The following is a 15,879-nucleotide window of genomic DNA, read 5'->3' as shown; positions in this document are numbered from 1 at the left end:
TTAGCAGGCCAATGCTCAAACCACTGAGCTATTCCTCCGCTATAATGCATCCCTCTGGTGAGCAAAAACTATCAAATTTAGTTTTTATGGTTACCAGTCATTAAGAATCAACCATTCTTTGGAAATCTAACTACAAACAAGATTAAAATTGGTGATTTAAATCAATCCACCTTTCATGGGACATCAATGAAAGAAGTCCTCTATTACTAAGAGCATACAAAACCCAGAAATTGCATTTAATAAGAGTATACTTCAATTATAAAGATTACAAAAAAAAATAAAAAATAAAAAATAAAATCAAGGGAATCATTTTGGCCAGAACATATAGCCCTTTATATGGCCTATGCCTACTATGTATGAGGAGCTTTACTGAATAACCCCATTTACCACCCACTAGTGGTTCCGATTCAGTAGGAATGTCTACACAACAAGCATTACAGCAGCACAGTTGCAACTATGCCACCATAGCGCAGTAGTGTAGACACAACAACCGGGGAAGGGGCCTTTCCATTGTTGTCATACATCCACCTCTGAGATACGTGCTAGTTAGGTCAGTGGAAAAATTCTTCTGTCACCCTAGCTGCACCTACAATGGGGATTAGTTTGACCAAACTCAGTCACACAGGGTGCAAAATTTTTCCACATTCTGAGCAATGTAGCTAGGTCGACAAAACGGTTACCTACCTTTTGTAACTGTTGTTCTTTGAGATGTATTGCTCATGTCCATTTCATTCTAGGTGTGTGTACGCCCATGTGCACAGTCAGAGATTTTTGCCTTAGCAGTATTCATAGGGTCGTCTGTGGCATCCTCGAGTGACGCACTCATGTGTCGATATAATAGGGGCCACTAGTCCTATACTCTCTCAGTTCCTTCTTGCTGGTAATTCTGACAGAGGGGCAGGATGGCAGGTAACCGAATGGACATGAGCAACACATCTCAAAGAACAACAGTTGCAAAAGGTAGGTAACCGTTTTTTCTTTTTCGAGTGCTTGCTCATGTCTATTCCATTGTAGGTGCCTCACAAGCAGTATCCCTCAAGGTGGGCTCAGAGTTCATGGTCACGTGGCTTGTAACTCTGCTGTACTGAAGCCAGCATAGTCTTGGGCCTGCTGGATAAGCGCATAATGAGATGTAATCAAACTATTTACAAGGCTTGAAGACCAGAGAGAAAGAACCGCTAACCCTTGCTAGGCAAGGGAAAAGGTGCTCTGACCAATCACCACTGGTGGTAAGAAGGAACTGAGAAGGTGAAGGGCCGGCGGTGCCTAATATACTAATGCATGAGCGTGGCACTCAAGAGGGTGCCACAGCCAACCATCTGGATACCACAAAGGCAAAAAACTCTTACGACTACACACATGGGTGCACACACACCTAGAATAGAATCGACATGAGCAAGGACTCGAAGAACTAATATTTAGGTGTAGATTCCAAGGCCAGAAGGGGATCATTATGATCATCAATCCATGGGTTCTCAAACTTCATTGCACTGTGACCCCCTTCTGACAATGAAAATTACTATATGACCCCAGGAGAGGGGATCAAAGCCTGAGCCCTGCCACTCAGGGCTGAAGCCCTGGGGTAGTGGGGCTAGGGCTTGAGTCCCTGGCCCCAGCAAGTTTAACACCAGTCTTGGAGACTCCATTAAAATGAAGACACTATCCACAGTTTGAGAACCATTGAGTAGTCTGATTGCCTGCATAACACAGGCCATAGAACTTTTCCGAAATACTTCCTAGAGCATATCCTTTAGAAAAACATCTAATGTCGATTTAAAAACTGAGTGATGGAGAGTCCACCATGATGCTTGGAAAATTGTTGCAATGGTTAATTACCCTCACTTAAAAATTTACAGCTGATTTCCCATCTGAATTTGTCTAGCTTCAACTTCCAGCCATTGGATTGTTATAGATTGAAAACCCCCGTTATCAAGTAGTTTCCCCCATGTAGACACTTATAGCCTGTAATGAAGTCCCCCCTTAAACTTTCTCCTTGTTAAGCTAAATAGATTGAATTTACTGAGTCTCTACAAAGCATGTTTTCTAATCCAATTTATTAACATCCTTCTTGAATTGCGGACATCAGAGTTGAACACAATATACCAGCACTGGTTGCAGCTGTATGTGTAGACAATCCCTAAACAACAGGAGAAGAGAGGTTTTTCCTGAGGGCTGATTGCAAAGCCAGGGATTGTATACATGAGAAGCAGAGAGCCACCAGAAAAAGCCAGGAGACAGCCAGAGAAGCCCTGAGAGGAAGCCACTGAGTGAGATTTTATTGGACAGTGTGCTGGCTGGAAAGAGACTTGGAATTGTAAGCAAGCAAATGGGCTCTTGTTTGCTTCTGCTGTGTTTAGGGAAATAGGACTTTGTTGGTGCAATCCTGTTATTTATAAAGAATATACTCAAATACCTGGACTTTCATTAATTTCTCCTGATAACAGAAAGAACCCCCAAGGACCCAAATACTGGCTACCTGCTTAGATCAAAAGGAGCAACAATATCAATAGAAATTTTGCATTGGGAAGACAGATGACAGAATATGGCTCTTATTAATATGCAGTGATGGCAAGAGGACACACACAAATTAAATGCTAATTTTAAAGTTTTAATATTCGTGAATGTTTTCCAAAGATTGGCTGTGATCCTTCAAACTTCTCTGGCTCTTTGCTGCATCTCATGATGTCCATTCTGTGCATGTGTGCAACATGTGCTCCAAATCCATAGGTGCCTCAGCAGCAACCCCTTGAAGGAAAACTGAATCCAGGACTAATCATCATTCCGGGGTTGTATTATGCCCTTCTAATTGGATCAATTGCAGTGCAAACAGAAGTGTGATAATTAAAGTTTTCCACACAGGTTCGCATTGCTTGCTTTTATGGAATGCTGGGAATAAAAATATTCACTTTTACTTCCAACATGAAAATATGAAAAATTCATTTATTTTAGTAAGCAACCTCGTTCAGATTTCAAAACTACACCATTTTCATTCACAGTACAAAGTGGTATGAATTTCTTTAAACTCATTGTGCATTTTACATTTTTTTAGGATTACCAATCTAAAAGTTGATACAAGAATAAATTTATTGTTGAAGAACTGTGATGACCAATAAACCAAAATACAATGTCATGCTATGACAGTTCTGCTGATCGTGAATTGCAGCTGACACTATAGTAACATCACTTTACACACTTCATGAGAATTTTAATGCTTTACAGTCTAAACATAAAACTGCCACTAAATACAGACTGTACAATTAGACAAGTAAACAAATACTCTATTAAATATCCTGCCCAAGGCCCGAGTTCACTATAATACATTAAAGCAGTTTTGATTTACAACTTCAAGCCTGAAGATCTGTACAGTGGTTAGAACTGCCTGAATTTTAGCACTTATGAGAACAAACCACTTCCAATTCAATATCAGGGACCCATTTATTCTATTGATTTTTGTTGCAAGGACTGGAACGTTAAGGGGACTTGGGGGTACTAATCCTAGTCTCTAATGTCTCCTGTGACTTCCTTGTACATCAGTCAAATCCTATTGGAATGAGAGGTACAAAGCAGAATCTCATTGCAAACCAGATAGTTTGGGAGAATTTACCCGGAAAGCTGTTTCAAAACAGAAATGATCAGTAAATAAAATGAATCTCACACTGCAGAGAACAAACATAAAATGGACACAGGGTTACAAACACACAAACATTTTAACAGGGCATTTCTTTAACCTTGAACTGCACAAGCCAATCAACTCAAAAACACCACAAAGAAGTTACTTCTCAAGTCCAAGATTGAGATCAAGTGTTCATATGCTTATTTTAGGAAGAAACTCTATTCCCTTTCTTCTGCAATTCAGGTAGATATTGGCATATTAAACACATTTACACACACGAATCGTAACGCAGAGAAAGAAAATCATCCTTTTTTTACCTGGAAGATGGGTGAAATTTGACTTCAATCTATACTCTCACATTTCATTTTTGATCTCACTGTGAAATGTAACCAAGACAAGTGGTATCATGGCATCTAAATACACGTACATACAAAGTATGATACAAAATCAGCAGCAAATGAATCTTTCCCTTGCCATATTTTCATTTCTTACAAAGACAAATGCAGTATTTAAGAAAGCTCCAAAATAATGTGTCACAACAGTGTAGGTCCCTAGGAAGACAAGACTTTAAAGAAAAAACAACAACTGTGTTTCAATACAAAAATTGAAATATTTGACACCTATTTGTCCAAAGACCAAGCCTGCTGAGCCTTAGTATAAAGTACCTGTACTGTCAAACCCCTCAAGACCCAAGAACACACCTGTTTCGTTCACATTACCACATCTTCCCTCCCTCACAACAGCCAACTGTGCCCCCCATAGTCAACTGATACCCTACCCACTCCCCCAATTAAATTTGCCCTCCTTTTCAATAATGGATGCTCAGTACCTTTTTGCAAGGCTCCTCGGATGCTACTACCCTTCTACATATGCAAGAGGTCCTTGGTCTTCCACATAGGCAGCTCCACTCCATATCCCCCACCCTTAGGGGAAAAGCAGCAGCAGCTCTGTTCCCCACTTCCACTCTGGGATTCCAGAAAAAGATATCAGCTCAGGAGCTACTCAGCTCCCACCCTCCCAGGAAAGGAGTCGGCAGTTCCATGGCCCCCACTCAGCTCACTTGTCCAGGCAAACTTTCTGCCAGTCCCAGTTGAGCAAGTTCTTCAAGCCGTTAAATACTGTGGCCCCATTTAAAAGGCTAATTTGTTTTACTGATTTTGTTTGTTTTTCACAGAATTCTCCAGAGTACAAAAGGGTCTGAACCAGAAGCCTATGAATAGGTTTATAGTCACTAATTTATACTGCATGGCAGAATAGCAGGACGACAACTAATGCTCACACACAGAGGAAATGCATCTATATTTCCCCAGTGTTTATATTTTGTCTTTTACACTAAAAAAGTGGCAGTGAAGTGGATCAAAAGGAAACTTGCTTCCTCATCCCTTTTTTGCTTTGATATATTCAGTCCAATTTTCAGTTCTAACAAATACGAGTTACGACACATCTGGACTGCAATCCTCAACTAAGAGCCAGACCCATGCAGAACTCTATTGCAGTCAATGGAGGTCTGATCACACAGATTTAAGTGCAGGATTGGGGAGTTACATAAACAAATGTACTTGATGCATGCAATGTTTGCACATATTTTTTAAGTTCATTTCAGTGTGAAGGGCAGAAATGTAAAACCTGGATTATTGTTCAAGGCAACACAACACCAGTGCATGATTATTTTGGTGAAACAAATATGAATATTTTCTACACATTGCCTAGAGCGAATATCAATTTCAAAGCAAATCTCCATTCTATTTGAGGGCTAAATGCATGGAGAGAGAGAGAGAGAAAAAAAACAGATACAGAAAATAAAGAAGGGGCAGTATAGGTGTGACCCATCTTCCCAACTTACCTTTGAACCCATGGAAGTCCCTCCTTCACTAGGAAAATGGCAGGCCTGAGGCATGGCCATCTTCTGTAACATTGTCTCTGTATTTCTCCCCTATCCCTTCCTAATACCTCTGCGGATTCCAGATATATAGGTTATTGCTGATCCAGTAGTATTAACTTAGACTGCATGCTATACTACTGTCTGCAGTTCAACCCTTCATTGTGCTTGGGGGTGAGCAAAAGCAGCTGGAGATAGAGTCAGCTTCGTAAACAATCCCTGTTGTTACAGAGCCCAAGAAGCATTTCGGAGGCATAGAACTCTGGGGATTTTGGAAGCTATGCCTCATTTCACAGGGAAACAAATTTTGCACCAAAGTGTTGCACCAAAAAAATTTCAAATTATTCAAGCCAGACAGAAACATTTATCCAGTATATTACCTCTGGTACAGTCTCTCTCTCTCTCTCTCTCTCTCTCTCTCAAATAAACCCTACAGAGCATAAAAATAGTTTACAAAGAACTACCCTATACTTTGAATTGGAGATTGGCCCAACTAAAACCATGGACCCAAAATTCCAAATTTTGCAACTGTCCCCTCTCTCTAATAGGCTGAATCAAAATCCTAATGCCCCCAAACTCTATGTGTGGGACGGTCACGAGCACAGGAGTGGTCAAAATCCAGATTAGAATTTTTTGGCTTGAGTGCATCTCTACCATGGATATGAGATTTTACAATAAACTGTATTAACAGTGGTAATTTTTTAACACTGTTTTATTTCCCACATAATTCAGGAGAATGCAGACTCAAGTAATTCTTCAAAGTCTTGCCTTAGATTGCCCTAATAAAGTACATCTCTCAGAAATCAGATGTGCAAGTTGATTTATATAAAAAAAGACATTAGGATCACCCACAGTATAGAATGTTATTAACCATATATGTATCAAACATTCAGTAGTCCTAGTAACGCATTTAAATTATGCTGCTAATTCAATGTAACCTACAATATCTACCAAAAATATAACAGCACATACAATGTGCATTTAAAAAAAAAAATTCCCACTGGTCCCAGATATTTTAAAACAAAAGGACTAAGGCAGTAGTTATAATACAGTTTTTTTTTTAAAAAGACACAGTTAACGTTTTTACCGCTTAAAACTGTGGAAATATAATTTAACAAAATACAAGTCACATTTACAGCATAAGGCCCTTTGGTTTCTTAAGCAGCAAATGAAAGAACAATTTCATCAGCAAAAGGCTTTGAAAAATAAAGTACAAGTTTTCTATAAAAAAAAAAAAAAAAAAAGAGTTAACTAGTTCTTTCCTTCTCAAAATAGCCAGTCTTCTAAATATTACACAAGAAGGTTCCTGAATTTCCTAGGAAAGAGTTAAAACCAAACTGTAGTAACTGTCAGACCAGAGATTCTATCATGGGCAAGCTGAACATCTACCTGTTTGGAAGCAGAAGAAACTACTGCTTAATTTTCTGGAGAACTTTATTAAATTTGGAGCAATACATTAAAAGGATTTAAAATAGTTATCTAGTCACCAAATCTAGTGCTTACAGTTTTGCTTGAGAATTCACGTCATATGCATTTGTCCTTCATAAGAGTTTGACAGCAAAAAATCTGAGTAATTGTTTATTTTAAATCAAGGCAATCATGGCAGACTGCTTTTTCACTAGTTTTGAGCAGTCCTCTTCAGTCTCCTCTAATACAGATGGAAAATGTTAAGTGACCCAAAATGTTTCCATGTAACTACGCAAACTATATCCAATTTTGAGGCAGATCGTCTTAGCCACTAAAACACAGAAATATTTCACTTACAACATACATGATTGACTAAGTTACCCGCCATGTTTTAAGCAGGATTTAGAAAGGCTTAACATCAATGGTACATGGCTCTTACTGTGGTGCTGAAAATCGGGAATCAAAAATCATGGAGCAAGTTATAATCTAGCATGACTATTGGAGCAGTGCTTTTCTGTGTCCTAAACTGGATATTGCTTAGGAGTTAATATCACAATTTCACTCCCAAATCTCCATTCTGTTTTAATGAGAATTAGAATGATAACCATTATCACTTTACTCTTGTTGAACACTACTGCTGTATTAATCCTTCTTACTCTCTAACAAGATAAAGTGAAAGCCAAAACATTTCCCTTCAAAACCTTAGTCTCTTATACATGATTAGAGACATTTTCATTCAACATGGCTAAAAGAAGCAGACAATTAGATGCAGTGTAATCCCATGGTGTGTCATAGTACAACTCAGGGTCATGCCAAATTTAGGATATCCAAATCAACACCACATCAGGATTTAGCACACATTGAACAGAGACTTGCATATTGTGGGGGCACTAAACAATATAAATTAGCTTATTACAATTTAACCATTTTTGTTCAATTTATGGAGTAAAACTACACAAATCCAAATCTATTTGGAACAAATCTCTGAACAATTATGAAATATTTAGCTTCTGCTTTGTGCATGGATGTATGCAGATTGATGTAGCCTGACTTAAAACCCTGAAGTTGGGGAAAAAGGGCCAAGATTATTTATCACATAAGACAACTTGACAATTATGAGATTCTATTGCATTACCAGGTCAGCCTGAAAACAAAATCTTTTTCCAGTACAAGTCTTTATTTTGCTAGGTGGAAAGTTTCCCCAAGTCAAATTTTTACCAATCATACAAAGATGTTAATCAGCTTACCCATCATTCAAATTGTATCAATCTTTGAAAAAGAAAGCAAGACATTTTACCCAAAAAGATCTTTTAAGTCATTGCTAGCTGAACTGCTGTTTGTCATGGTGTTTGTTGGCTGTGCAAAGTTCTGAGGGTTAAAGAAAGGATTACCCTGCATACCAAAACCAGGTTGTCCTAGAGTGTTCATCTGTGGTCCCAAAACAGAACTGCTTGCACCCGGGGAACCTTGAGGGGGTACAAATTGAGTAAGCCACTGGTTTGGTTTTTGTTGTGACAATTGGTTCATACTAACTTTGGGTTTTTGAGGACCAAAAAGACTATCTAAAGCAGACAAGTCTGGGGATCTGTTGTGTTGTGTCGGCTGTGAGATTCCAGATGTAGCACTCACAGGGCTGTAGTTTGGCATGTTGGCAGTTGGTACCATGTTCATCTTGGCCATTCCAGTTGCAGTTGGACTACTGAAGAAATTCTGGTTTGTAGTACCTGCCCCAAGGCTGAATCCAGAAGTCTGAAATCCCATATTAGTATTTAGTCCATTTGCTATGTTTCTCTTTGTGCTGTCAACAGGTGATAAAAATCCCATTCCAACACCCATAGATGGGACAGAAGAGAAGCTACTTGAAGAAGCAACTTTAGGTTTGCTGATGGAATGGCTGGTCAAAGACGACATATTATCTATCAAGGTATCTGTCAAGTCCTTTGTCTGCAAAATATACAAGTGTAGTTACATGCTTTTGCTGCTTACAGACACACTAGCAACACTTTATTACATTGCTTTGGAGTCTGGAGTTTCTCTTTGGAGTCCAGACTCCAAAGAGAAACTGCTGAGCTCCAGTTCATTTGCAAATTTGACACCATCAGATCAGGATTAAACAAAGACTGTGAATGGCTATCCAACTACAGAAGCAGTTTCTTCTCCCTTGGTGTTCACACCTCAACTGCTAGCAGAGCACCTCACCCTCCCTGATTGAACTAACCTCGTTATCTCCACACTGATTTATACCTGCCTCTGGAGATTTCCATTACTTGCATCTGAAGAAGTGAGGTTCTTACCCACGAAAGCTTATGCTCCCTATACTTCTGTTAGTCTCAAAGGTGCCACAGGACCCTCTGTTGATTCTTCCAGGAGATACTGTAAGCACCCAGCAACCAGATTTCTGTGCCAGAAGAGGCTTTCACAATCCCTCAGGACATCAGTGATCAGGAGCGGATTTACCATGAAACAAACCGTGTGGTGGCATGGGGCCCCCAACGACAGGGGCCCCCACAAAATGCAGGACAAATATCTGACAACCTGTCCCCAGTTATTTGTCCTGGCAGCGCAGCAGGGCTCAGGCGGGCAGGCTGCTCGCATGCGGTGGCCGGTGGCCCCATGCTGCTCCTAGAAGTGGACGGCTGCTGGCACGTCTCTGCACGCCCCTGGCAGAGGAGGGAAGGGAGCTCTGCCCACGCACAGAGACCCACTGTTCCCCTCCCGCCAAGGGGCACGCAGAGATGTGCCAGCAGCAGGGCTAAGGCAGCTCCCTGCCAGCTCTGCCTCCCTCCCTCCGTGCTGCATCGCTCCCGTAAGCGGCCCGCATGTCCCTGTGGCCCGTGTGTGTGTGTGTGTGTGTGTGTGTCCCCGTCCATCCGTCCCCCGCCCCGAGTGCCAACTCCGCAGCTCCCAGTGGCTGGGAACTGTGGCCCAATGGGAGCTGCGGGGGCGGCACCTGCGGGTAGCAGTGCTCAGAGACCCACTGGCCCCTTCCCTTCCCTCCCCTCTCCCCCCCCCCCCCCCGACCTAGGAGCCGCTGCCGGAGGAGTGCGTGGGCTGGTTGCTTTGGGAGCCACGCCGCCCAAGGTAAGCACCGCTCCCCTCCCGCTTCCCAATCCCCTGTCCCAGCCCAGAGCCTGCACCCCGCACCCAAACTTCCTCCCAGAGCCCACCCCACGCAGCCCCTCCTGCACCCCAACCCCCTGCCCCAGTCAAGGTACCTCACTTTATTTTCATTTACTTCCCATTACTTATAATATAGAATGAGTATGAAGAAAAAAAAATGAAAAAATGGGGGGGGAGGGGAGAGAAGATAAGAGAATGTTCTTTTTCTTGGCTGGGTCCTGAGGGGGAGAAGGGTGCGCCTGAAAATGAAGCTGTGCACAGGGCCCCATGAACTCTAAATCTGCCACTGTCAGTGATATCATCAGGCTTTGCTTTTATAGGCTCATCTACAGGCATTCTTTCCTTTACTGAGTGACTATGTGCTCCAATCTCATCTTCATCAGAATCCCTCTGATGCCAGCCTTGCTCTACCTACCCTCCATGCTCCTTGCCCTTCTGTCCTCCCTCTTTCCTAATCACCTTTTTGATCCTTTATCCTTAAATATCTCCCATCCTTCTATCCAGTCTCCTATTCCTTCACACTTGCTAACTCATTTCCTCCTACCTTACACAGACACGACTAAAAAAAGTGTAATGAACAGCATGCAAACCACCACTCTGCTTTGCTTATGTGATGCATTCCTGTCCTCCTCCCCCCCTTTATCTTTATCTATTTAGGCTGTAAGCTCTTTGGGGCAGAGACTGTCTTCCTGTAAGCTTGTATTGTAACTAGAATAATGGGACTCCAAATCATGACATTGCCTCTGGACACTACTGTGTCATAAATAATAAATATTGTTAATATTGCTGTTGAGGCACTGGGCAGAACATAACACAATTTGTTATTATTTAGCTACATTGACTCTATAGTACTGACACCACTGAAAATGGGGAGTGGGGGATGTCAGTAAATCAAGAAGGTAAGACATAGAAATGATCACTTTTATAAAACATACAGTACTTGCAAGGAGGTAGGGGCAAGGTTACCATGGAAACTGTTCAGTAGAGATCTTTTCTCACCTGTTTGACTGGAGCTATGATTGCATGTGATTGAGGCTTAAGTGGTTGCTGGTTTTTCAATTTTTGTGCCTGTTCTTGCTCTTTTGCTAACTTTTGCTTCTCTTCAAGTGTAAGTGACACCTTTAAAACACAAAGCATTAGCATTAACACTGGATAGTATGTCTCATGACTAGTTACCTAATTTATAATATATTAAATCTAAATGACAGTGCTAGCTGTTTAATGATACAGTACATACTTTTTATTCCAAAAATAAACTTCATTTCAAAACTGGCTAATGTTGCTAAGTGACAAAAACTTATCATAAAAACTTATCACATTTAGAAAACCCAAGTAGTTAAAAAGCAAGGAAATGAATTGTTAAGGGTATCATAAAATTAACACTGCTCACATAATTTCTTATTGACTATGAAGAAATGACTATTTCATCACAACACAGTTGCCTTACCTCTGACCCATAATTTGCTGGGTTTTAAAAAAACTCAACATATTTTATGTAGGTATTCTATTTCAAGGAATAAATGAGAAATATCAGCTAATATAATCTGACAAAAACATTATGAAGTCATTGTAATTGGTGTTTCTTGGAAGAATTGGTGTTCCTTGAGAATAATGTATGTGTAGTTGATAGCAAAATCTAAACTACCAATTTACTGTAAAATTAAGTTTGAATCTGTGGATTGTCATTTGAGTCTCATCAGTGTGTCATTAATATCAGGGCCAGCTTTAGGAAGTGCGGGTCCCGCTTCGAATACCCGGCAGCGGTCCGGGTCTTCAGCGGCACTTCGGCGGTGGGTCCTTCACTCACTCCGGGTCTTCCGTGGCACTGAAGGACGCGCCCCCGAAATGCCTCCGAAGACCTGGAGCAAGTGAAGGACTCGCCGCCGAAGTGCCGCTGCAGATCCAGACCGCTGACGGGTGAGTAAAAATTAAAAAGGCGCCTAAGTTAGGGGCTCTTCTTTAGGGCGCGGGGCTCTCTTAGGCGCAGGGCCAGAATGGGGGAATCGGCCTAAAGCCGGCCCTGATTAATATAACAGAGACAAGGTAGGTAAGGTAATATCTTTTACTGGACCAACTTCTGTTGCTGGAAGGTACAAGTTTTGACCTACACAGAGTTCTTCGGGTCTGATGAAAGAAATCAGAGTGTCTGCGGCTAAGAAATCAGAGCATATGGGCAAAATATAAATTAACAGTTGGCACTCTGACTTCTTTCCCCAGACCTGAAAAAGAACTCTGTAGTTTTTATTTTCTTCCCTACAGTCACTCCTCATTTAAAGTCGTCCCGGTTAACGTTTTGTTGTTACGTTGCTGATCAATTAGGGAACATGCTCGTTTAAGGTTGCGTAATGCTCCCTTCTAAGGTCGTTTGGCAGCTGCCTGCTTTGTCTACTGCTTGCAGGAAGAGCAGCCCATTGCAGCTAGCTGGCGGGGGCTTGGAACCAGGGTAGACTGGCAGCCCCCCCATCAGCTCCCCGCTTCCCTAAGTTCCCTGTGCAGCAGCTGCCTGCAGTTCAGCTGTGTCCCTCCCCCCACTGCCATGTGCTGCTCCTGCCCTCTGCCTTGGAGCTGCTCCCCAAGACTCCTGCTTGCTTTGCCGGGGGGGGGGGGGGGGGGAGTGTAGGGAAGGAAGAGGGGGGCTAATGTCAGGGTGTCTCCCTCCCCCCTGCTCCTGCACCCCGCTTACCCCATCTTCCACAGAGCAGGTGGGACACACCAGGGCTGCAGTCTCAGCAAGCTGATCTAATTAACATGGTAATATACTTAAGGGAAATACGTATATCTCCCTCCATTCCTGCTGCCTTGTAGAGTGAGAATTTTAACCCTTGAGGGCTCAGCCAATTGCTAGTTCATCATTTAGCAGGAACGGAAATATCCCACCCTCTGACTCCTCCACCTCAATCAAGCTTCACAATCATCATCACTGTGTACCAGTATTAAATTGTTTGTTTAAAACTTATACTGTGTGTGTCTAATATATATATTCTTTTGTCCAGTGAAAAAAAATTTCCCTGGAACCTAACCGCCTCATTTACATTAATTCTTATGGGGAAACTGGATTCGCTTAACATCGTTTCGCTTAAAGTTGCATTTTTCAGGAACATAAACTACTATGTTAAGTGAGGAGTTACTGTATCTTGTCTCTCTGTGACCAACATGGCTACTACAACACTACAAACAAATTAACAGAAGGCAGGAACAGCACATGGCAGTGGGGGGAGGGACACAGCTGAACTGCAGGCAGCTGCTGCACAGGGAACTTAGGGGAGCTGATAGGTGAAGCTGATAGGGGGCTGCCAGTCCACCCTGGTTCCAAGCCCCCACCAGCTAGCTGCAACGGGCTGCTCTTCCTGCAAGAGTAGACAAAGCAGGCGGCTGCCAAACGACCTTAGAAGGGAGCATTACACAACTTTAAACAAGCATGTTCCCTAATTGATCAGCAACGTAACAACGAAACAACATTAACTGGGACAACTTTAAGTGAGGAGTTACTGTAATAGAAAATGCAAATCAACTAACTACATTTTGCTATAAAGTTTTGTTGGTGGTGAAGTAGGAAAGAAACTAGTTGACAATATTACTTGCTGCCTATACTGCTTGTGTCACAAACAATATCAGTTATCAACAAAACTGTTTCAAAGAGACTCAGGAACATAATGAAGAATTTAAACATTTTTCAATGCTCCTCACCATGTGGACATTCAGAGTGCAGTGCTGAGCACAACTGGTCAGTTATTCTCTTTAAGCATTAAAATATACAAGTGTTTACCTGCATACTTTTTCGTACAACACAGGCCTTTGGCTTTCAACATATTTGCCTTTTACACAAGGTATTTACATAATAAAACACCTTCAGAAAAAGAGCTTACCTTTTTCTGTTTTGATGACAGCCCATTTTCTTTACTATCTGATCCACTAGTTGGAACGTCATTTCCAGTATTGTTAAACATCTTGTCAATCTGTTTAAATTGAAAAAGATTATCCATGAACAATTTTAATTTTTTTTTTAAATAAGCCATCATGGTGTTCCACTTGAGAAATTTCAAAGATGTTTGATTAAGGAGAGAAAAGAAACACTGTAGTTATCAGCATTCAAAAGGCACGACACAGGCTTAAATATATGCAAAGCCTTGGAGAGACTGAAGAAATTTACTGACTATATTGCAGAAAGCTTCTGACAGGCGCATCGCATCGCATCTTTGAAATTTCTCAAGTGGAACACCATGATGGCTTATTTAAAAATGGAATCCTTTAAATATGGGATTTAAATCTGAATTCTTCAAAAAATTTTAAATTTTGTAATTTATGATTAAGAAACCAAATATTGTAGAGATAATTTCAAATTTGATTCCTGTGGGTAACCAATGCAAAATATTGTCTCTTACCTGATTACCTGTACTATTAGATTTTGTCTCTTCAGATACGTTCATTTGATTAGTTATATCCAAAGATCTGTAGTACAGAGTACAAATATTACAAAAAGATGGCTCCCAGTCAAAGCAATGACCCTAATTCAGCAAAGTTCATAATTCTAAGAGAATTAACACAGAAGAAAACTTTTCTTATCACAACACTGTTGTATTTAGAGTGAGCGCACATGCATGAGAGACAGCTTAGAAAAGCAACAGAGGGTCCTGTGGCACCTTTGAGACTAACAGAAGTACTGGGAGCATAAGCTTTCGTGGGTAAGAACCTCACTTCTTCAGATGCAAGTAATGGAAATCTCCAGAGGCAGGTATATATCAGTGTGGAGATAACGAGGTTAGTTCAATCAGGGAGGGTGAGGTGCTCTGCTAGCAGTTGAGGTGTGAACACCAAGGGAGGAGAAACTGTTTCTGTAGTTGGATAGCCATTCACAGTCTTTGTTTAATCCTGATCTGATGGTGTCAAATTTGCAAATGAACTGGAGCTCAGCAGTTTCTCTTTGGAGTCTGGTCCTGAAGTTTTTTTGCTGTAAGATGGCAACCTTTACATCTGCTATTGTGTGGCCAGGGAGGTTGAAGTGTTCTCCTACAGGTTTTTGTATATTGCCATTCCTGATATCTGACTTGTGTCCATTTATCCTCTTGCGTAGTGACCGTCCAGTTTGGCCAATGTACACAGCAGAGGGGCATTGCTGGCATATGATGGCATATATAACATTGGTGGACGTGCAGGTGAATGAGCCGGTGATGTTGTAGCTGATCTGGTTAGGTCCAGTGATGGTGTTGCTGGTGTAGATATGTGGGCAGAGTTGGCATCGAGGTTTGTTGCATGGGTTGGTTCCTGAGTTAGAGTTGTTATGGTGCGGTGCGTGGTTGCTGGTGAGAATATGCTTAAGGTTGGCAGGTTGTCTGTGGGCAAGGACTGGCAGATATCACAAATACAGACAGATATCATCTTCCTTTCCAAATGCAAACAGATGGACATCATACCAAATGGACTGAAGGTGAAAAATCCTTTGCTATCTACATACTGCACAGACCACAGTGAGAGATTATGCCATACGTTATCAAAGAAACTGAGGAACCACCTGATCAGCATCCTATACAGCAAACAGAAAAACATCAAGAAAGAGCTCTCCAACCTGGAGACTCTCATAAATAACCAACCCTCCACACAAACGGACTTTACTAAAATAAGACAGGAGATCTACATTACACACTTCACCTCTCTACAAAGGAAAAAGGACCGTAAGCTGTCTAAAATCCTACCTGCCACATGGGGCCGCAACAGGGGTACCCCTAACTCACCCAGCAATATCGTCAATTTATCCAGCTACACACTCAACCCAGCAGAAGAGTCTGTCCTATCTCGGGGACTCTCCTTTTGCCCCAGCATCCCCACGAACATGATACAGTTCTGTGGTGATCTGGAAGCCTAC

General features: G+C 41.6%; 1 protein-coding gene across 3 annotated transcripts in view; it reads right to left on the bottom strand.

Annotated features, from left to right (window-relative positions):
* Positions 1-6,295: 6,295 nt before the first annotated feature.
* Positions 6,296-15,879, bottom strand: part of SCYL2 (SCY1 like pseudokinase 2) — a 56,083-nt gene continuing 46,499 nt past the window's right edge. For 2 of the 3 annotated variants that reach the window (XM_005305250.4, XM_065561262.1), the window contains 4 exons: positions 14,402-14,468; positions 13,886-13,975; positions 11,019-11,138; positions 6,296-8,843 (listed from right to left, as the gene is read on the bottom strand). In XM_005305250.4, the coding sequence (XP_005305307.1) occupies positions 8,193-8,843; positions 11,019-11,138; positions 13,886-13,975; positions 14,402-14,468 (928 nt within the window). In that variant the 3' untranslated portion in view covers positions 6,296-8,192. Of the gene's footprint in view, positions 8,844-11,018; positions 11,139-13,885; positions 13,976-14,401; positions 14,469-15,879 lie in introns of those variants that run through there. The other variant, XM_065561264.1, reaches the window with a different exon arrangement.

This window comes from Chrysemys picta, chromosome 1 (genome assembly GCF_011386835.1).
Source record: "Chrysemys picta bellii isolate R12L10 chromosome 1, ASM1138683v2, whole genome shotgun sequence".
In the NCBI taxonomy this organism is placed as follows: domain Eukaryota; kingdom Metazoa; phylum Chordata; order Testudines; family Emydidae; genus Chrysemys; species Chrysemys picta.
Note: the sequence above shows the minus strand (reverse complement) of the source record. Positions and strands in the feature narration are given on the sequence as shown.